Source organism: Heteronotia binoei, chromosome 5 (assembly GCF_032191835.1).
Source record: "Heteronotia binoei isolate CCM8104 ecotype False Entrance Well chromosome 5, APGP_CSIRO_Hbin_v1, whole genome shotgun sequence".
NCBI lineage: Eukaryota > Metazoa > Chordata > Lepidosauria > Squamata > Gekkonidae > Heteronotia > Heteronotia binoei.
In genome coordinates, this window is record NC_083227.1 from 167663337 (window position 1) to 167685862 (window position 22526).

At 42.0% G+C, this 22526-nt stretch overlaps 1 protein-coding gene across 4 annotated transcripts in view; it reads right to left on the reverse strand.

Annotated features, from left to right (window-relative positions):
• CACNA1A (calcium voltage-gated channel subunit alpha1 A) overlaps positions 1-22526 on the reverse strand; it is a 599049-nt gene that overhangs the window by 250380 nt on the left and 326143 nt on the right. For all 4 annotated transcript variants that reach the window (XM_060240686.1, XM_060240689.1, XM_060240688.1 and 1 more), the window contains exons 7-8: positions 22007-22159; positions 19134-19321 (exon numbers count right to left, since the gene is read on the reverse strand). In XM_060240686.1, coding sequence (XP_060096669.1) covers positions 19134-19321; positions 22007-22159 — 341 coding nt within the window. The remainder of the gene's footprint in view (positions 1-19133; positions 19322-22006; positions 22160-22526) is intronic.

The following is a 22526-nucleotide window of genomic DNA, read 5'->3' on the forward strand; positions in this document are numbered from 1 at the left end:
GGTTCCATTATACTATGGTTCTAATCCCATTATAGAAATGACCTCCTGGACACTTCTCCCCTTTTTTGGTCACACTCAAGATCTTCTCATTTCTCTCCTGCTTGGTGAAGAATGTACTTAAGAGTAGGATAATAGCAAACATTTGTTAATATTATGAACAGAAGGTGGAGAAAGAGTTAATATTCTCCCATGATCTAACAAAGTAGTTAAAAGGATGCTTCTCCCCTCCTTCACCCTTTACATGCATGATAATGGAACATTAATCTGTTCCAGTGGTTCTCTCTCTCTCTCTCTCTCTCTCGGCTTGACTTCACGAACGAAGATTTAAGAAGGGTGCAGTAGTCCACGTCTGCTGCAGGCTCGCTGGTGGCTGACAAGACCAATGCGGGACAGGCAGATCCGGCCACAGTGGCTGCAGGGAAAAGTCTGATTTGGGGTTGGTGCTGTAGCAGTGCAATTCTTCCTCAATCTCCTTTTGTCCTCAAGACCAGCTATGCGTGCGTTCTCAAAGGAAGAGACAGCCTGGTGGATGGTGTGCCTCCATGCTTTGTGATCTGAGGCTAGGTCAGACCACTGGTGATGGTTGATGCGACAGGTGCCAAGGGATTTCTTCAAGGAGTCCTTGTACCTCTTCTTTGGTGCCCCTCTATTTCGATGGCTGGTGGAAAGTTCGCCATACAGAGCAATCTTGGGAAGGCGGTGGTTTTCCATCCTAGAAATATGCCCTGCCCAGCGCAGCTGCGTCTTCAACAGCAGTGCCTCGATGCTTGTAACCTCCGCCCTCTTGAGGACTTCAGTGTTGGTCACAAAGTCACTCCAGTGGATGTTGAGGATGGTGCGAAGGCAGCGCTGATGAAAGCGCTCAAGGAGTCGCAGGTGATGACGGTATAAAACCCACGATTCGGAGCTGTAGATGAGGGTTGTCATCACAACCGCTTTGTAAACATTGATCTTTGTGCCTTTTTTCAGATGCTTGTTGCTCCACACTCTTTTGTGCAGTCGGCCAAATGCACGGTTTGCCTTTGCCAGCCTGTTGTCAATCTCCTTGTCGATCTTGGCATCTGAGGAGATGATGCACCCCAGGTAGCTGAACTGCTGGACTGTCTTCAGAACTGATTCACCCACAGTGATGCAGGGAGGGTGATAATCTTCCTGGGGTGCAGGCTGGTGGAGAACTTCTGTCTTCTTCAGACTAACTTCTAGGCCGAATAGCTTGGCAGCCTCTGCAAAGCAGGACGTCATATGCTGCAGAGCTGATACCGAGTGGGAGACGAGTGCAGCATCATCAGCAAACAGTAGCTCTCGGATAAGTTTTTCCATTGTCTTGGAGTGAGCCTTTAGTCGCCTCAGGTTGAACAGGCTGCCATCAGTGCGATAGCGGATGTAGACACCATTGTCATCATCTAGATCTACTGCGGCTCTTTGAAGCATCATGCTAAAGAAGATTGTAAAGAGAGTTGGCGCGAGAACGCAGCCTTGCTTTACACCTGTGCCTATTGGGAGGGGCTCCGAGAGGTCGTTGCAGTGTCTGACTTGGCCTCGCCGGTCTTCATGTAGCTGGATGATCATGCTGAGGAACCTTGGGGGACATCCTAAACGTTCCAAGATTTGCCACAGGCCTTTCCTGCTAACGGTATCGAAAGCTTTGGTAAGGTCAACAAAAGTCACATATAGACCCTTGTTCTGTTCCCTGCATTTCTCTTGGAGCTGCCTGAGAACAAATACCATGTAGGTGGTTCTCCTGTTAGCTCTGAAGCCGCACTGGCTCTCTGGGAGGAGTTCTTCTGCAATGGTGGGCACCAGTCTGTTCAGGAGTATTCTGGCAAGGATTTTGCCTGCGATGGAGAGCAGGGTTATCCCCCAAGTAGTTGGAGCAGTCTGACTTTTCCCCTTTGTTACTTTACTTTACTTTACTTTACTTTATTCGATTTATATCCCGCCCTACCCCACCGAGGTAGAGTGTAGAGTGATGATGATTGCATCGTGAAAGTCCTGTGGTAGTTTGCCTTGTTCCCAGCAGGTGACAAGTACTTTGTGAAGTGTGCTATGTAGTACTATGCCCTCATGCTTCCAGATCGCTGGTGGGATTCCATCAACTCCCGCTGCCTTGCCACTTTTCAGTTGCTTGATGGCTTTAACAGTCTCTTTTAGGGTGGGGATCTCATCCAACTGTTTTCACTGGTTGAAGTGGGGTGAGATGGATTGCTGAATCTTGAACTACGCGGTTGGCACTGAAGAGAACCTGAAAATACTCCGACCACCTGTGGTTACATATGTGGAAAAACAAGTTGCTTATCTGTAACTGATGAACTTTGAGTAATCTTCTGTGCATTCACACCCTTGGGATTTACGGTGCCTGTGCTGGTTTTGATCGGTGTTATGTAGCTCCACTAGAGGGATTTTTGTGTCCCTGCCTCTGACCATGCCCAGCGACCCCACCACACATGCTCAGGAGGTAGAACACCAAGATCTCACCAGTTCCTTCTGACTGCTGAACAACCCAGAAAGTAACTGCAACTGAGCTAACAGCAGAGGGGAGGAAGGGTGGGTGGTGTGAATGCACAGAAGACCACTTGAAGATCATCAGTTACAGGTAAGCAACCTGTTTATCTTCTTCATGGTCTTTCTGCATCATACCCTTGGGAGAATAGCAAGCTGTGGCCTACCTGGAGGAGGGAGTCAGCAGTCATACAGTTGCAGTCTGCAGGACCAAACAGTCCACTCTCATCCAAGTACACTTGTGTACGCTTAGTGCATAGTGTCTGGCAAAAGTGTTTGGGGTTGCTCAAGTGCGTGCATTGCAAACGTCTTGTAGGGAAACCCTTTTGAGGAAACCTGTAGATGCAGCTATTGCTTTGGTTGAATAAGCCCTGAGGCGCCCAGGTAGAGGTGTGTTTGCCAACAAGTAACACAGCTTTATAATCTCGACATTCCACTTTGAAAGTCTTTGGAAAGGAGTCTTATTGCCCTTGGAAGGACCTGAGTTGACAACAAAAAGAAATTTGGACTGCTGGATCTCCTTAGTTCTATGTAAGTAGACGAATAGGGCTCTCTTCAGATCCAAACAATAAAGAGATCTTTCCTCTTGTGACTGTGGGGAAGGGCAGAAAGCAGGGAGCATGGACTCCACATGCAAGTTAAAATCTGACACCAGCTTGGGAAGGAACTTGATGTCTACAGAGAGGGCCACACCCTGTTCATGAAATCATAGGTACGGTGGGTCCAAACGAAGCACTGCAAGTTCCCTGACCCTTCTGGTGGAAGTGATGAAGAAGGTGGAAGAAGGCAGTTTTCCATGACAGTAGCTGTAGTGGGCACATAGCCATAGGTTCAAAGGGTTTTCTTGTCAGACTCTGCAGTACCAGGTGTAAGTCCCATGCTGGGGTGGGTTCCTTGCTTGGGGAATGCCGATGTAAAAGTCCCTTTAAGAAGCATTTGGACTCTGGGTGTGAGAAGACTGAGAATCCATCTAGCTGCTCACTTACCTTGAAGTGAGGTAAACGCTGATGGAGGAGTGATTGAGACCCTTGTCCACCAGGTGCAACAAATAAGAGAGGATGGTGGGCAATCTCGTCCATTCCAGAGCTTGCTGGAGGTCAGAAACAAACAGCATGGATTTTCCCCATTTGTGGGAATAAGACTTTTTCAAGGAGGGTTTCCTACTATTAAGGAGGACAGTCCGAATTCTGGCAGAGAAACTATTTAGTACAGAGGTCCCCAACCTCCGGTATGCGGACTGGCACCAGTCCATGTCTGTTCAGCAACTGGGCTGCACCAAAGGCTGGATCTAGGAAGGGGCAGAAGTGTGACTGCACAGAGTGAGAGAGCACATGAGAGTGAGCATGTGGTGCCTGCTTGCCTGCCATTTTCTTCTCTTACTGCGCGCGGCTTGCTTCCTTCCTTCTCCTTCAGGTATGCTTCACCACTCTGCTTCCTCCCCTGACGTACCCTGTGGGGATAACTAATGGTACCCAACCAGTAAGCAGGGACCATGCCCATGCAATTCAAGAGTGGGTGAGGGTGGTGAGCCAGCATTGGAGGGGGATGAGAGCCTCAGCTTCAGTGTTGCTGCCCGAAAGATCCTCTTTGCCTGACCTGCCTCCCTTGTGGCTCCTGCTTCACTCTTCTTCTCTCAGCTTCTTTGCTGTGCAGAGGAGAATCTGTTCAATCTGAGGAGATGGGTCCCCCATCATGCTTCAGCTGAGCAAATGACTCAAAGGGTGAAGCGAGCAGAAACTTCTCCTTGCTCAGCCACAACTTGCGACTCACTTGCATGGTGATTTATTCACATTTCTTTCCAGGCAGTGCTGTACAGATCCCAGAATCCCCATTAAGTGCAGGGACCTTCTCTGTTGGGGCGGGGGGGGGGGGAGCTGTGCTTTGGGCATATATCATTCCAAAACCATTGCCCTCCCACCGGTCCATGGAAAAATTGTCTTCCATGTAACCAGTCCCTGGTGCCAAAAAGGTTGGGGACCGCTATTTTAGAAGATATGGCGTGCAGGCTGGTTTGTCCCATGGGACTTTAACTACCTGAAGGATCCCTTTGGTTAAGAGCAGGGCAACTGCAGTTGACATATCCTTTTGAACAATATAAAAAAACAAGGTCATCCACCTTAGACTGTAGTTGTTGGATTGGAAGTCCCAAGGAAATGGCCACCCTCTTAATTAAATCTCCATACAATTTCAATGGGTGCCTCCTCAGTAAAGGGTAGGTAGTGATGGAACGGTAGGCACATGCCCAGATTCATTGTGGACTGATTCAGTGTTGATGGAACTGCATGACTTGTCAAGGTCCAAGGAACCCTATTCCAATCTGGGTTTAGGTGCCAACGTTGGCATCGAAACTGTCTTTGGGTGAGGCGGGTGACGATATCAGAGCTGATTGCGCTGGGTATTTTAGTTTGCATTCTGAGTCACCTCTTCCTGACTGGCACCAAGCAATCTGCAGGAGGAGCACTGATCCCATTCTGCAGGGTCTGAAGAGGGAAGCCATGGCATTGGTGGTTGGTATGGTCCATAAAGGGTAACTAAATTGCTGTTGGTCCCAAGTAGGAGGACCAGGCGGGTGCTGCCAACGGTAGTATCTGTCATCATCAAAGCAGTCTCTAGGGGCTGTACCTTGGGTCTTTGGGATCTCTCAGTGGTGGTGGGAGAGGATGTTGACAGTAAGAGTCTGATGACTGGTCCCAGGGAGAACTCATCCTGGTGCCAGAGGAGTGCTATGACTGCTGACTTCCAGGTTTTGGTCATGGAGGATTGAGCTGCTCTTCAGCCGACGAGCAGATCAGAATCTCTGTTCTGGGCAGAGAAAGTGATCTTAACACCTGCTGCCTACCTCTTCCAGGCAGGGAGAGAGCCAAGATATGCTTATCAAGTTCTGAGGAGATTTACTTTGGCTAACGAGGGACTCCAGTGGGGTTCCTTTTTGGCTTTGAAGAGTCCCCCGAGAAGGACTGCATTCAATTGTCTACAGAGGATCTCTGAGGTCATTAAGTTGGCTTAAATCCACCAAGATACAAAGCTTCTTTGAGACTGATCAACATCTAACAACCAAGAGAGCAGTGCGCAGAAGGATATCAGAATAGAAGGTAAAAGATTTATATCTATCACTCTGGGACTAATAAAAGACTAAATAAAAATAAAAACAAAGGTCTGGATCCAGAAATATCATCTTATATTAAGGAAGAGAAAGGAGGGGTTAAAATTGGGACTTGTAAACTTGGAGAATTAAGACTAAAAGAGGAAAAACAAATATTGTTTGGAATACCTGTGGTCTGAAATAGACAACCCCTCCGACAAGATTTGCTGAGCTGGTGATTATAATACTGGAAATGTCGTAATTGAAACAATGTGAGACTTCATAACCACTGAAAATGAGACTTTGTGTCAAAAAAGGAAGGAAGGTAAAGGAAGGAGCCATTAGGAGAAGGGAAAAATAACAAGCTTCCCAGCCTTCTCTAGGACTCAAAATCATAGAGAAGTATCAGCGGCCATTATAAGAAGGTCAAAATTTTAAAAAATTAATTAAAAGAAAACTGCACATTGAAAAATAGCAGAGCCGGCAGATATTGTCATTAAAAGGTTAAATCTATTGGACTATATACTCAGAATCAACTTTGGTACTGTTTTGGAGAAAAAAGGAAAAAAAACTTTTTAAAAGGACAGAAAAACCGTGGTGGCCATTTTGAGTAAATTTTTTTTTTAAAAAAACCTTAATATCTTGACCTAAGAACATCAGAGAACAGTGATTTTGGGCTTATGTAAAAGGGCATGATCTAATCTATAGGACTGTGTATTTAAAATCTGAATCTGAGAGGTCAACTTTTGAACCTATTTAAAGCAATAGGTAAACAGTGATGTCAGCAAAGATTAGCAGCAAAGCAGGTGCAAACGAGGGCTGGGTCACTTGAAGAAGAAAAAATGGCCAAATTTAAAACTGACAGGGCTGAGAAAGCAGGATGGCAAGAAGCAATGGATGCTATGGAAGCAAGATTGGCAAAGATAATTAGAGAAACGAAAACAGATCTAAAAAGAAAACTAAAGTTGAGTCCAGTGCAGAAGAAGTTAAAAGATCTTCAATCTTTAAAAATTAATTTCGGGTCTAATTCTTGTTTGATATAAAAAACTACCCCCCCTTTTTTCTCCTTGGCCAAGGTGTTTGTTCCATAAAAATTTGTAATCCATTTGTTTGATATGTACTTCTTGCAGACAAATTATGTTACATTTTTGTAACATTGAAAATCTCAGAAAAGAAACACAAGCAGCTCTACAGAAAGTGCAGAAGGTGGAGGAAAAGGTGAAAGACCTAGATACAACAATGGATAAGATGGATTCTACTATGCAAAAAATGCAGGAAAAAGCATTATTAGCTGATTGTAAATGAATGGAGAACCAAATATGGCTAAAAGGGGTGCCTGAGTCTACTACTACTGACTTAAGGACATATATAATCAAAATTATTGCTGAATTTTTAGGAGAAGACCCAGATGAAACTGACCATTATTATGACTACATTTATAGGGTAAATTTGGAATATGCAAAAAAAAAAATTACCAAGAGATGTGGTAGTGAGATTTGTGACAAGAGACATGGTGGGAAGGATTCTTAGTAAACAATATAAGAGCACACTGGAGGTGGATGGCAGTAAAGTAAGAATTATGAAAGAATTGCCAAGGAAAGTCATTAATGACAGGAGACGTTACAAAAAGTTGACAGCAAAGCTGAGAGAAAAAGAAAGAAGATACAGATGGGAACTTCAAGAGGGTTTGAGCTTTGAATTTAAATTTACTATCACAACTACTCAGCAAATGACAAACATTTTGAGTGACCATAAAGACTTTGGGGAAACAGATCAAGAATAAAAATCATTATGGATTACAAATTAATATCTTGGAATATAAATGAACTTAATTCACCACAAAAAAGAAGGGCAACTTTTTACTGGATTGGGAAACAAAAATGTAACATAATTTGTCTGCAAGAAGTACATATCAAACAAATGGATTACAAATTTTTATGGAACAAACAACTTGGTATGGAATTTTTTTCACTGGCCAAGGAGAAATAAAGGGGGGTAGTTTTGTATATCAAACAAGAATTAGACCCGAAATTAATTTTTAAAGATGATGATGGCAGATATATTGCGGTAGAAGTGATACTGAATTACAAAAGAACTTTGTTACTGAGAATATATGCTCCAAATGGAGCAAAAGACTTTTAAAAAAAGATATAATGCAACAATTAGACCAAGTGGTGCATGAACAAATTATGATAATGGGAGACTTTAACGGAACAGTGAAAAATACTCTGGACAGAACTGGAAAAAAAAATAATGAAGGGAAACTACCAAAATCATTATTTGAACTGGTAAAACAAGAGAGTTTAGAGGACATATGGAGGGAATTAAACCCCAAAGAACGTGGTTATACTTACTTTTTGGCAAGGCACAATTCTTTTTCGAGAATTGATATGATTTGGACCACAAAAGATCTTGGACTTTTAATGAAGAAAATAGAGATACTTCCTAAAATAAGAGCAGACCACAATCCAATACTGTGGTCTGCAAAATCAGGGAAAAAGACTCTAAGGTGGCGGATAAATGAGGACTTGCTACAGAAACAGGAAATAGTGGTGTCCCTGGAAAAGGAAACTAAATGCTTCTTCCAAATAAATGAAAATGAGGATACTCAATTTCAAATTGTGTGTGATGTTTATAAAGCAGTAATGAGGGGCATTTTGATTACATTGAACAACAAAGATAAAAGAGCCAAAAATAAGCAAATGATGGACATTCAGAAAGAAATTGGCAAAAAAGAGAAAGAGCTTAAAAAACAACCTGGGAAAAAGAAGATCATAAGAGAAATTACAACATTACAAAGCCAACTGAGCCATTTGCTGAATAAAGAATTGGAATGGAATTTAAAAAGAATGCAGCAAAAATCTTTTGAAGGTGTGAATAAACCTGGAAAATACCTTGCATGGCAAATGAAAAAAAGAAGGAGAATAAAGTAATTAACAAAATTGTGTTGGGAGAAAAGACATTGTTGACCATGAAGGCATTAAAAGGGAATTTTACAAATACTATGCCAAGTTGTTTAAAGGCCAAAGTGTAGATAGAAAAAGAATTGATGCATATCTACAGAAAATTAAGGTTAACTCATTAACAAAAAATATGGAGAATATGTTGAATAAACCAATTGAGAGAGAAGAAATAGAGGAGGCGATTAACTCAATGAAATTAGGAAAAGCACCTGGTCCAGACGGCTTTACGGCAAAATTTTACAAAGTTCTTGCGGAGATGCTACTATCAAAACTTCAGAAATTGATGAACATCATAGGAGTAAGCAGAAAAATTCCTAGTACATGGAAAGAAGCAGTAATTTCCTTGATACCAAAAGAAGACAGAGATAACACAAATGTGAAAAACTATAGACCAATTTCATTACTAAACGATGACTATAAAATATATGCAAGAATTTTAGCAGAACGTCTTAAACAGCATTTGAACAGTTTTATTAAAGAAGAACAAGTAGGATTACTTCCCAAGAGACAAATTAGATACAACATTAGAACAGTTATAGGCATTATCGAATATTCTGAGAAGCATCCTGGAAAAGAAGTAGCATTATTTTTTGCAGATGCAGAGAAAGCATTTGATAATGTGCATTGGGATTTTATGTTTGCAGTGATGGAGAAACTGAGATTAGGAGAAGACTTTGTTAGAATGGTAAAGGCGATATATTTTGAACAATCAGCAAGGCTCTGTATTAATGCAGACTTAACGGAAAAAATTATAATAAATAAAGGAACAAGACAAGGTTGCCTTCTATCTCCACTGATATTTATAATGACCTTAGAGGTTTTGTTAATTCAAATTCAAGAAGATAAAGAGATAGAGGGACTAAAAATGAAAGGTTTTTCTTATAAATATAGAGCATTTGCAGACGACGTGATGTTTATAAATGAAAATCCCACTCATGTAACACCATTGTTGATTCGTAAGATACAAGAATATGGAGAATTGGCAGGCTTTTATATTAATAAAGAAAAATCAAAAATTTTGTGCAAAAATATGTTAAAGAGTAAACAGGAAGAACTACAGAGATTAACAGAGTGTGAAATTACCTTAAAAGTAAAATACTTAGGTGTAGAAATAACAACGAAAAATATTGATCTGTATAAAAACAATTATGAGAAACTCTGGTGTAAGATTGATGGAGATATGACAAAATGGAACAAATTGAATCTGTCTATGCTGGGCAGAATTTCTGCAATTAAGATGAACGTCTTACCGAGAATTATGTTCCTGTTTCAAACAATTCCAATAGTGAAAGACAAAAAACAATTTAATAGATGGCAAATGAAACTTTCAGAATTTGTATGGGCCGGGAAAAAACCAAGAATGGTGTGGATTAAGGAATGGATGATATTATCAAACAGAAAGTTCTTAGCATTAGAAGGACATGGAAATGTCTTTGGATGGCATGCTTACATGTACTATGGGAAAAATAAGATGGACGGTTTCTTCTCACATCACTATATCAGAAGTAATCTGTTAACCTGGTCAAAATAGATATGGTGATGAGAGGAAACCACTTTGGATTGTACCAACAGAAGTAATAAAACTGTATTCAGGTATTAAAGAAGAGAAGTGGTTAACATATAAAGAACTTTTAAAAATTCAAGGAAGAAAGGTGGAATTAAAATTGGCTGAAGAAATACAATATAAATATAATTGGTTTCAATTGCAGCAAATAAAGAGTTTGCTTGAACAGGACATCAAGAACAATGGAATAAGACAAGAACAAACAGAACTGGAGATAATGCTGTTTGGAGAAAATGAAAAGCTGATCTCAAAGACATAAACTATTATTGAAATGGTCTATGGAAGATGAAGTAGTTAAATCACAAATGATAAAATGGGCGATAAAAATATAAATAAGGAAATACAGATGGAGTCATGGGAATACTTATGGAAGAACTCGAAAATATCTACATGTTATAACATAAAAGAAAATTGATTTCAAATGTTATATAGGTGGTACATGACACCTAAGAAATTAACAAAAATGAACAATCAGGTGTTGGATAGATGTTGGAAATGTAAATGCCATGAAGGATCTTTCAACCATATGTGGTGGACTTGCGAAAAGGCGAAACTATTTTGGCAAGTGATTCAGCAAGAGATTTCAAAAGTTTTGGGATATAATATCAAGAAGGCACCAGATATCTTCTTGTTGGGATTACAAATGGAAAAATTTCAAAAGCAAACAAGAACAATAATTTGGTATATGCTTTCAGCTGCACGGACATTATATGCGCAAATGTGGAAACAAGACAAAATACCAGAAATGTGGGAATGGACTTTGAAAGGCATGCATTGGAGTGAAATGGACAAATTTACAAGAATCTTAAAAGAACAAGATCTAGAGAAGTTTAAAAATGAGTGGGGAAAGTTTCAAAAATATATTGAAAAACAATGGAATGTTAAGGGACATTTGGTGATCTTTGACAATGCTTGATCTTTAAAGAAACTATATATGGATTACAGTATAAAAAATAAAGATTATTGGATTATAACTTTTTCGTTTACTTGCTAATGTCAGAACTTGTAACTTTCTTGTATGCTGTTAGCCTAACTAACTCCATGTTGGAACCAGATACTAACCCAGCGTGCCCTATGCCAGGCCACTAACTAAAATAGTCTGCATTCCAAGCAGCCTGTGATCACTGGAGGATGGCAGATAGCCTCTGGTCAACATCTGCAGGTGGCCTTTGAAGCCAGCCGCTCAGGACAGCTCAGCAGGGCTCCATCCTCCCTAGCTGATAACAGACCCTGAGAAACAGACAGTTGTCTCTGACTGTGTGAAAGATCGTTTTATTGTTGCCACTAAGACCGCATAAAATGTAACCAATGCTAGCTTCGTTATCAGTGTTATCCTGTACCTTCAGCACTATAGTTCTCAATAAACGCCTATGCTTTTGCAACAAAGTCTTGGGCCTCGCTTGAAGTTCTTCCAGTTCTGACAGCTAATGACTAAGAAGAACTACCATGAAGATGGATTATAATTATAACCTTTGGGTTTTTTGGAGAAAGATTCTTTAATAGATAGAGTTTTATAGCAAACTATATTAAATAGTAATATGGAGATGTTGGTTAAGGGGGTAGGCGCTGCTGGGGGGGTCACCAAAAGGGGTGGTGGTGGAGAAAATGTTATATATGCGTATTAACATTTAATGACAAATGATAACATACTATTACAATATATTACATTATAATAAATTGTTTTAAATGAGGAGTGCTGTGACTGCTGAGTCAGGTCAATACGATTGACATCAGACTCCAAGATAGGAGTCGACTGCGTGGTCTTAGTCAGAAGGTCATAAACCGGGGGGTCCACCTGACACAGGGATGCTTCGGTCGTGATCTTGGTAGTGTCTGGTTTGGTAAGGTAGCATCAATAAGCTGTTGGATGTTAAAGTCAGGCAGTTAAAGTCAGGAAAGCATTCAGTGGAGTCAGTGATGGAGAGTGCAACCAGTGCTCCCTGGTCAACTTATGCTCCTTATCCTTCTGACGCTTTCCTGGGAGAAGATATACAGGATTTCAGTGTTGATGTTGGTTTTGATTTTGGAGTCAAGGCTGTGGGTTTGAATGCGGCTGCGTTCACCAAAAGTTTAGACGGCAAAGTCAGTGACACTGAGGTTGAGGAGGCAGCACCCTCTGCTGCTGCTGCACTAGTATCCATTTTCAGAGGTGCTAACACCGATGCGAGCAATGCAGTCTGGAGATGGAGGGTTCAGTTTTTTCACGTTTGTCAAACCTGAGGCAATGGACACAGGAGTCAGTGCGGTGTACTTCACCAAAGCAGAGGAGGTACAAAGAGCATCTGTCCAAAGGGGTGAGTTTACTGCCACGCCTGGAGCACACACAGGCGAGGAGGGGAGGCCGAGGCCCAGGTGCTGGAATGTAGCTGCTGGAACAGCCTTGGGCTACCCGTAGTTATTGCAGGAGTTGTCCTTGAAAGGGCAGCTGCTGTGAGAGCCCTCTCAGCCCCACCCATCTCACAGGGTGTCTGTTGTGGGAGGAGAAGATACAGGAGATTGTAAGCCGCTCTGAGTCTCTGATTCAGAGAGAAGGGTGGGGTGTAAATCTGCAGTCAGGGTAAACGGGGAAAGTACACGAGGAGTTCCATTTTTTTGTGTGGGGAGAGATGAAGACAAGGTGAAAGAGTGGACAGGGAGCTGGAGAATGAAGAAATAAGGATGAAGAGGAAGCTAGTAAGTAGTTCACCAACCACAGAGCCAAGGAGAAAGGTCCTGAATGTACAGCGGCCAGAAGAGAACTTGTAGCATTGGTGCCCTGCCTCCTGAGCATGCATGGTGGGCTCCTTGGGCATGCTCAGAGGCAGAGACACAAAAATCCCTCTAGTGGAACTACATAACACTGACGAATCAGAACAGGTGCTGTAGATCCCAAGGGTGTGATGCATAAAGAAGATCAGAAGTTACAACTCTCAGTTCAGGCACTGGATTGTTAATACTGTGCTGGTGGAAAATCTGACAAATGATGTGACTTTTAAAATATCATTGAACTTAGATTTTTATAACAAATAAATACCACACCCAGTCTTTCTCCCCAATGGGAACCCAAAGCTGCATTATTCTCCTATCCTCCATTTTATCTGTTGTGAGGTAGGCCTGGCTGAGAGTGTGTCACCAAGCAACCTTCCATGACAGGTTGTCGATTTGAATATGAGAGACACCTGACAGGTTGCTTAAAAGCTTATTACATCTTGTCTGTCATGAAAATAACCTGTTTCAGAGTGTTCCAATTTCTTTCATTTTTGTCACTGTAACTCCCATCACCATTCTTCAAACATGCAGCATTATTTTCTGAGTTATGTCTGCCACGGAGACCCTTCTCTTCAGTCACAAAGAGCATGGTACGGTGGTGGTTTGTCTCACCTTGGCCTGGATTTCCCCATGCCTTTCAATTTTGATCATCCTGAAGCTGGTGGCCAATTTTGAGTCTCCTACCTTTATTTTCTTATGAGTTATGTCTACCGACGAGGTGTAGTGGTTAAAGCGTCAGACTAGGATCTGGGAAAGCCAGGTTTGAATCCCCACTTGTGCCATGGAAGCTCGTTGGGTGACCTTGGGCCAGTCACACACTCTCAGCCTAATCCCACTTTACAGGGTTGCGAGGACAAAATAGAGGAGAAGAGAATGATGTAAGACGCTTTGGGTCCCCATTGTGGAGAAACACAGAGTATAAGTCAATTAAATACAAAAATTAAATTAAAGAAAACAAACATGAGCACGCAGGCCAATTCTTTTATTATTATAGATTAATGGTAACAGCAAGCCAAGTTTGGGTCATACCGGGGGTGGTGGCGGTGCGCAGATGGAATCTTTGTCCAGGGGCCCATGGTGGTTCTTGGCAGCCCTGGGGGGGGGGGGGCGGTGTCAGAGGCATCTAAAATTATGTGAGATTTGTGACTTTGATTCAGATCACCCCCCCCCCCAAATGGAAGAGCGAGTCCAGCAGTTCCCCTTGTAAAGTAATATGAAGAGAGGAGAACATGGTACAATGAGGTCTTTCCTATATTAGATCTTGATATCGGAGATTCACATTATGTTCTTGTAAGAAAGTACTTCTTTACTCAGTTGAGGAATTAAATTGGCAGTGGCTGCAATGATGACCACTAGCTAGAGCAGGGGTGTCAAACTCATTCGTTAAGAGGGCCGGATCTGATATAAATGAGGCCTTGTTGGGCTGGGCCATGTCAGGCTGGGCCGGGCCATGTCGGCCCAGGCCATGTGTGTACCTATTTAAGATTAGGGAGCAGAGATATAAACTTTATAAAGGACACAGACAAACAAAATTAAATTTAAAAAAAAAAAAACCCGTTAAAAATGCTTAAAACATTAGCACTTGTTAGTATTAAAAGTGCTTGATTTCTACTGCAGCCTCCATCAGTGAGGTAGAAATTTTTTTCCTCTCAGATTTCCATTTCCATTTCCAAGTGTTAAATACTTTGGTGGCCAACAGAAATGAGGTGCTCCAACTTGGCTTCACCATGTCATTCATGTCTCTTCTCAAGTCTGACTATATTTGCATGGGCTTTTATAGTCCTTTGTTCAATTTTGAAGGTTTTTTTCAATTAAAAGGCAGAATGCTAATGCCCCCCAGATTCTGAATGAGATATATTTAGTTCCCTGAGAGTCTACTGCTATGGGATAAAAGCTCTTGTTGATCCTTTGATGTGTGTAATAAAAATGTGGTTGGGATTACCAACCTCCTACAGCCTGCCTTTGGAAAATGGACAACCTCTCTAAACTCAACAAAAATGGACCCCATTCCTATTTTTAGAAACATCTTTTACTTTTTGATGTCCAAGTGATCTGATTTCCTAATAATAAACTTATTTTTATCTACTACAGTTATGCTAACGGATTTCAATCTCTGTCTACGTATGTGTTTAAATGTAATGGGATTCTTATATTGCTGATAAATTATATTCTAGTTTTATATGAGAAACTGAGGCATCGAGCCTACAGGCTAGAAGGATGGTTTGGGGAATATTTTTAATTGTGGGTACAAGCTGAGAAGGCATTTTTAACAATCTCACAGAGGGATATTGTACAGGAATTCAATTCTCTCTTCCCAAATTATTCCAAGTTTTCAGTTATCTATTACAATCCTAGATCAATATGTTTTCCTCATATCAGACACACTGTGCCTCGGCACAAACCAACAACTATATGCTGAAGAGAACATTTAAAAGGAGAAAAGGAGGAGCTCAACATTTAGTGACATCTTAGTATGAGGTTGGAATGCACATGGGGGGAAAATGCAGCATCTAATGCAAAGTAGTGTCAATTATCAGAACTATGTCGACATGTCTGTTTCAAGCTCTATTACTACACATCTTTGGAAAGAACCATTTCCCATATGATTACTGTGGACAGGCCCAGCCCTAGGGTGCATGGTGCCCCAAGCTGACTTGCCACCCACCAACCTCCTCCGCAGTGCTGCACCCTGCCACCCTACTCTGCAACAACATGCTCCACTGTGGCGCCTCCTCCTCCCTCCCTTCGCCACCATTTCAATGCCCGGGAAGGGGCAGTGGAGTGCCATGCTTCCTGACCTCTTTAAAGGCCTCCCTGCCAATCAGCTGATTGGTGGGTAAAACAGTGTTGGAGGCTCCCAGCTCCTATGCCGGCCCTCCGGAGTGATCACGAATCAGTGCAGGGTTGAGGGGGCAGCAACGGTGGGAAGGACGAGCAAGCTGCTTAAAGAGCGCCCGCTGCTGCCTCCCTCCTTCCTTCCTGGATTGCAGGGGAAGGAAGGGGGCAGTGGGCAACGGCGGCTCCTTCAGTTGCTTACTTGTCCTTCCCGCTACTGCTGCCCCCTCAACCCTGCACTGATCATAATCGCGCCAGAGGGCCAGCATAGGAGCTGGGCGCCTCCAGTACCATTTTACTTGCCGATCAGCTGATCGCTGGGGGGGGGTGGCGTTTAAAGAGCCCAGGAAGCACAGCACTCCACCGCCCCTTCCCAGGCATTGAAATGGTGGGGAAGGGAGGGAGGAGGAAGCACCATGGAGTGCAGTTTCAAGGCAAAGGAGGCATTTGCCTAGGGGGAGGGCCAAATTCAGTGCCCCCGCCCTGCTGGCACCCTAGGCAAATGCCTAATTTGCCTAGTGGGCAGACCGGCCCTGATTCTGGAGCTCAGACTTGCCACAGGGTCCTGGTTTGCTAGATGATAACCTACTAAAAGCCCACTCCCCCGATCAGCACAGTGTCCTTTGTATATGAAGAGAAAAGTAATAAACATAAAGATTCAGCATGTTTGGGACTATGGTACAGTTACTCTTTAGAACATAAGAACATAAGAGAAGCATGTTGGATCAGGCCAACGGCCCATCAAGTCCAACACTCTGTGTCACACAGTGGCCAAAATTTTTTTATACACACATACACTGTGGCTAATAGCCACTGATGGACCTCTGCTCCATATTTTTATCTAAACCCCTCTTGAAGGTGGCTATGCTTGTGGCCGCCACCACCTCCTGTGGCAGTGAATTCCACATGTTAATCACCCTTTGGGTGAAGAAGTACTTCCTTTTATCCGTTTTAACCTTTCTGCTCAGCAATTTCATCGAATGCCCACGAGTTCTTGTATTGTGAGAAAGGGAGAAAAGTACTTCTTTCTCTACTTTCTCCATCCCATGCATTATCTTGTAAACCTCTATCATGTCACCCCGCAGTCGACGTTTCTCCAAGCTAAAGAGTCCCAAGCGTTTCAACCTTTCTTCATAGGGAAAGTGCTCCAGCCTTTTAATCATTCTAGTTGCCCTTCTCTGGACTTTCTCCAATGCTTTATAATTTATTAATCTCTGTTACTTTATTTTTTTATTATTCCTCTATACATTTAGAATGGTTGTTTATTTTGGATAGAACTCAGACAGATTGGTGTCATAGAATGGCTATGAGATGCATACAAGAGCTAATTAGTTACAGCCCAGCAAGAGATTTTTCTTTACTAGTATGAATTAAAAACTACAAGTATGATTTTTTTTACGAATTAAAAACTAATAAGTCACCAGGTCTGGATGGCATACATCCAAGAGTTCTGAAAGAACTCAAAGTTAAACTTGTGGATCTCCTGACAAAAATATGTAATCTTTCATTGAAATCTGCCTCCATTCCTGAGGACTAGAAGATAGCAAATGTCACCCCCATCTTTAAAAAGGGTTCCAGAGGAGATCCGGGAAATTACAGGCCAGTCAGTCTGACTTCAATACCGGGAAAGTTGGTAGAAAGCATTATCAAGGACAGAATGAGTAGGCACATTGATGAACACAAGTTATTGAGGAATACTCAGCATGGGTTCTATAAGGGAAGATCTTGCTTCACTAAACTGTTACAGTTCTTTGAGGGGATGAACAAACATGTGGACAAAGGGGACCCAATAGATTTTGTTTACCTTGACTTCCAGAAAGCTTTTGATAAAGTTCCTCATCAAAGGCTCCTTAGTAAGCTCGAGAGTCATGGAGTAAAAGGACAGGTCCTCTTGTGGATCAAAAAATGGCTAATTAATAGGAAGCAGAGAGTGAGTATAAATGGACAGTCTTCACAGTGGAGGCCGGTAAGCAGTGGGGTGCCGCAGGTCTCAGTACTGGGTCCCATGCTCTTTAACTTGTTCATTAATGATCTGGAGTTGGGAGTAAGCAGTGAAGTGGCCAAGTTTGCAGATGACACTAATTTCTTCAGGGTGGTGAGAACCAGAGAAGATTGTGAGGCACTCCAAAGGGATCTGTTGAGGCTGGGTGAGTGGTTGTCAACGTGGCAGATGAGGTTCAATGTGGCCAAGTGCAAAGTAATGCACATTGGGGCCGAGAATCCCAGCTACAAATACAAGTTGATGGGTTGTGAACTGGCAGAGACTGACCAAGAGAGAGATCTTGGGGTCGTGGTAGATAACTCACTGAAAATGTCAAGACTGTGTGCGATTGCAATAAAAAAAAAGGCTAACGCCATGCTGGGAATTATTAGGAAGGGAATCGAAAACAAATCAGCCAGTATCATAATGCCCCTATATAAATCGATTGTGCGGTCTCATTTGGAATATTATAGCATTGGAAAAAGTGCAGAAAAGGGCAACTAGAATGATTAAAGGTTTGGAACACTTTCCCTATGAAGAAAGGTTAAAACGCTTGGGGCTCTTTAGCTTGGAAAAACGTCGACTGTGGGGTGACATGATAGAGGTTTACAAGGTTATGCATGAGATGTAGAAAGTATAGAAAGAAGTACTTTTCTCCCTTTCTCACAATACGAGAACTCGTGGGCATTCAATGAAATTGCTGAGCAGTCAGGTTAAAACGGATAAAAGGAAGTATTTTTTCACCCAAAGGGTGATTAACATGTGGAATTCACTGCCACAGGAGGTGGTGGCGGCTACAAGCATAGCCAGCTTTAAGAGGGGATTGGATAAAAATATGGAGAGAGGTCCATCAGTGGCTATTAGCCACAGTGTGTGTGTGTGTGTGTGTGTGTGTATATATATATATGTGTGTGTGTGTGTGTATGTGTATATACACACACACACACACACATATATTGGCCACTGTGTGACACAGTGTTGGACTGGATGGGCCATTGGCCTGATCCAACATGGCTTCTCTTATGTTCTTAAAGCAACTGTGTTAGATAGGAGAAAAAAAGATACAGTCATGATTTCATATAAGTAGCCAAAAGATGGATAAGGGAAGGAATTCAAACAGCTGGCTTCCCATGTCTAAGGTTACAAAAGCTCATTATTCCTTCATTCCATACAAAAAGAGTTGTCCTTTCACCAACATCAGGATAGCACCTACGGTCATTCACTCAGAGCTATCAACTGGAACATTCTGAATTACTGACAATCAATAATACTTTTCTTTTCCCCTGGCACCTGTATATTCTGCAGACGGAAGCTTAAAACAACCACTTTACTGTTCATGTATTTATAGTTGGCAATTATAATTCCATCTAACTCAGATCCTAGGAAAAAGAGATTCTGAGATATACCAAAATGAACAGAACACTAGTTGACACTCACAGTGAGTGCCAGTTTAATACTTACATAATAAAGGAGTTCGGTCCACCCTTCCATGGTGATACACTGGAAGACAGTCAGCACAGCAAACAGAATGTTATCAAACTGTGTGATCCCGTAGTTGGGCCCATCCCAGTACTTGTCACACTTGGTCCCATTAGGACAGAGGCGCGCTGGTGCAGCTGTTCCACATGGAACTTCAAGCTTGATTTCCTCTGAGAAGAGATGAGAGACAGACCATTTGTTAAGACCGAGGAAAGCAAAACCAGGTAAGTAACAGCAAGAAGCAGGGAAAATATGCTACTTGCCTCGCAATAATGTTTGTTCTACAAAAAAAATCACTTCCTTATAACTCTCGCTCAGACTAAGCCAAAAGATCCACAAGCCCACATTTCTTTTTCAGGGTGCATACAGAAATACATAAAAACAGGTGTCAGCGTGGTTTTTTTTGTGTGTGCTGCGAGATCAGCCAGGCTTCCCTCCACCTTCACTCATCAGATGACACTCATACATCTAAAACCATTTAAATGGTTTAAATGGTTTTATGAATGTTTATCTGTTTTAGATGTATTTAAATGGTTTTAATGGTTTTAATGGTTTTAGATGTATTTAAATGGTATGAATATGAATATGTGTGTTTGATGTGTTGGTATGTTTTGTGGAAGAGCACCTCATTTCGTTGCTCTCTTTTTGTTGAGAACAATGACAATAAATCTATCTATCTATCTATCTATCTATCTATCTATCTATCTATCTATCTATCTATCTATCTATCTATCTATCTATCTATCTATCTATCTATCCCTTCCTCTGCAGCAAATAGTGATTTCCCTCCATGCTTCAAGCTAGCTGTTTGGGTTTTTGTTTGTTTGTTTGTTTAAAACACCATTTGTATGAAAAAACTGAGTGGTCGTGCTGGAGAAGGCTCCTGTGTATTCCTTGGGCTGCAAGCGTGACAAACATGTCGGGATGCATAAAACCAGACATGCCATTGGAAGGAAAAATCACAAAACTGTGACTGAGCATGGAAGAACTCAAAGAAAAGTACAAGGTCAGGAAATATGGAGAGAGCTGGCCCACAGAATTGCCAAGTGTCAGACATGACCGAATAGTTAACAACAACATATAAGCAACTGTGAGGCCTGACTTTATAAAAATACTTCGTCCTTTGTTTTTAAATGAAGAAATTGCTTCAGGGACAAGAAGGAATCTTCTAAGCCAATCAGTGCTATGCAGCTCTTTCCATTTTTAAAATGTCCCCTCTGCTGCTTCATCCTCAAGAGAATTCTATGTGCAGTTGTTACATGGCAAGTGTGCCTTTTTAAAATGTACATCTGTCCTCACCCTCACTGCCCTTGTTATCCATTCAGGAAATTGTCCAATATATCCAGTCAGACAGCAAGCAGACCCATACCCAGAAGCCACACCAGCACAGACTGACCCACACTCAAAATGTATGCTAAACTATTTACAATGCAGGAAGTTAAAGAAAAGTTGCCTCACAGAAAGACAATATAGTTTCATAACTCAACCTTTTTAGCAGTCTGAAGCTTTTTTATTTTGCAGTATCAAAAAGAGAGACTCTTCCACAAACTACATGTGCCAAGGAAAACTGCAGACCCCACAGCTCAATTAGTATGCCACAAGTCCTCAAATCATGTTATTTGGGAGCTTTATGCCAGAAAAGTCCCTAACTGGTAAACAACTTAATAAAACTGCAGCCAAATACATATATAAAAAAAATTAAACTCTTTTAAACAGTACAAAAACTAAAACACCAAACATCAGCTGGGCCATATAAAGTTAAATACAAGGCATTCCATGTATAAGTCTATATTCTTTAGAAGAGTGGTCCTCAACCTTTTTGGCACCAGGGACCGGTTTTGTGGAAGACAATTTTTCCATGGACTGATGGGGGTGATGGTTTTGGGATGATACAATTGTGCACTTTATTTCTATTATTACATTGTAATATAGAATGAAATAATAATACAACTCGTGGCCTGGTTGCTAACAGGCCACGGACCGGTACCAGTCCATGGCCCAGGGGTTGGGGACCCCTGCTCTAGAAGAGTGGGATGTCTGGACTCCCTCCGCAAAATGATGCTTATGTCTGAGATCTAAGATTAGTTCACAAAAAGACAAGTAGGAGAGACTTTTGGTTGATCTTCACAGCTTGTGTGTTCTCGCCCTTGGGGGGAATGTACTGAGAGATTATTTATAATGTCATATGAAAATGTGCCCATGGTGAGCTATCAGGTGATTAGTTTGTCACAAACATAGATAATAGTTTCAATATAGTTTAAGGAGACTTTTGAGTAAGTGCAATATTTCAGTCTATGCCTCTGATACTCTCATCGCAAGCTTGCTGTGACAGCACTTACAGCCCAAACTAAAAACAAAGGCTCCCAAATACAGGAGCCCTGAGAACGGATCTTTTTCTTCCTCTCCTTCCTGTCATGTATTTCTTGAACTCTGGACATTCAAGATTATAATATGGGAACCACACCACATATCCTATACCTGCGCATTAGGATTCAAAATAGACTCTAGTAAGAACTGTTTCATCTGAGGCCAAAGAAAGTGCTAGCGCTATAGCAAGGAGCAGAAATCAGGAGTCCTTGTCCTAGCCTCTCATTTATGAACTGAGCAATATCTCTAACAGTTGGAGACCCCGTGCACAGAATAAGCTCCATTGGTTTTGTGAGATTTCCCCCCAAGGAAGTATGAACAGGATCACAGTCTAAATCTAAACATGATTACAGAATAACTCTACCCTGTCCCACTTTGTCTCAGTAGATGAAATGCCTGCCTGGCCTGATTCTTCTATGTAAACATATATATATACACACATATCCTTCTCTGTTGAAGAGCAGGTGAAAGGGATGCTTTGAACCTACCTGTATGAATGTCTAAGCAGGTGGTGTGAAATTTCCCCATATAAAATTCTAACCCTATGATTGCAAAAATAAGGATTGCAAAAAATAGGAGGAGGCCAATTTGTAGCAGAGGTATCATGGCCTTCATGATGGACTTGAGAACGACTTGTAAACCTGCAGGAGAAAGAGAGCTCAAAGTCACCAGCAAGCACACCCACAAGCATGAATACACTGCTGAAATCTACACAGGAACAGGAAGGGGCTTGCATTCCCCCTACTTTCCAGTTTGGGAGTCACGGGGTGGTTTCAGACAGGGAAATTGATGCCTGAGGTGAAAAAACCTGATCCAGTCAGGTCCGTTTTAGAGGGATCGAACAGCTGCCGTTGAAGCGGCAGGATCCCAGCAGCCGTGGGCTCACACAGCTAGCGCAGCACAAGTACCCACCGCTGCTGAAAAGGTGTTTTTTCTTTAAAAGTCCCCCCCGTGTGTATGTGCTCATGCAGGGAAGGGCAGAAGCGAACCTCTGAGAGGGCCTCATTA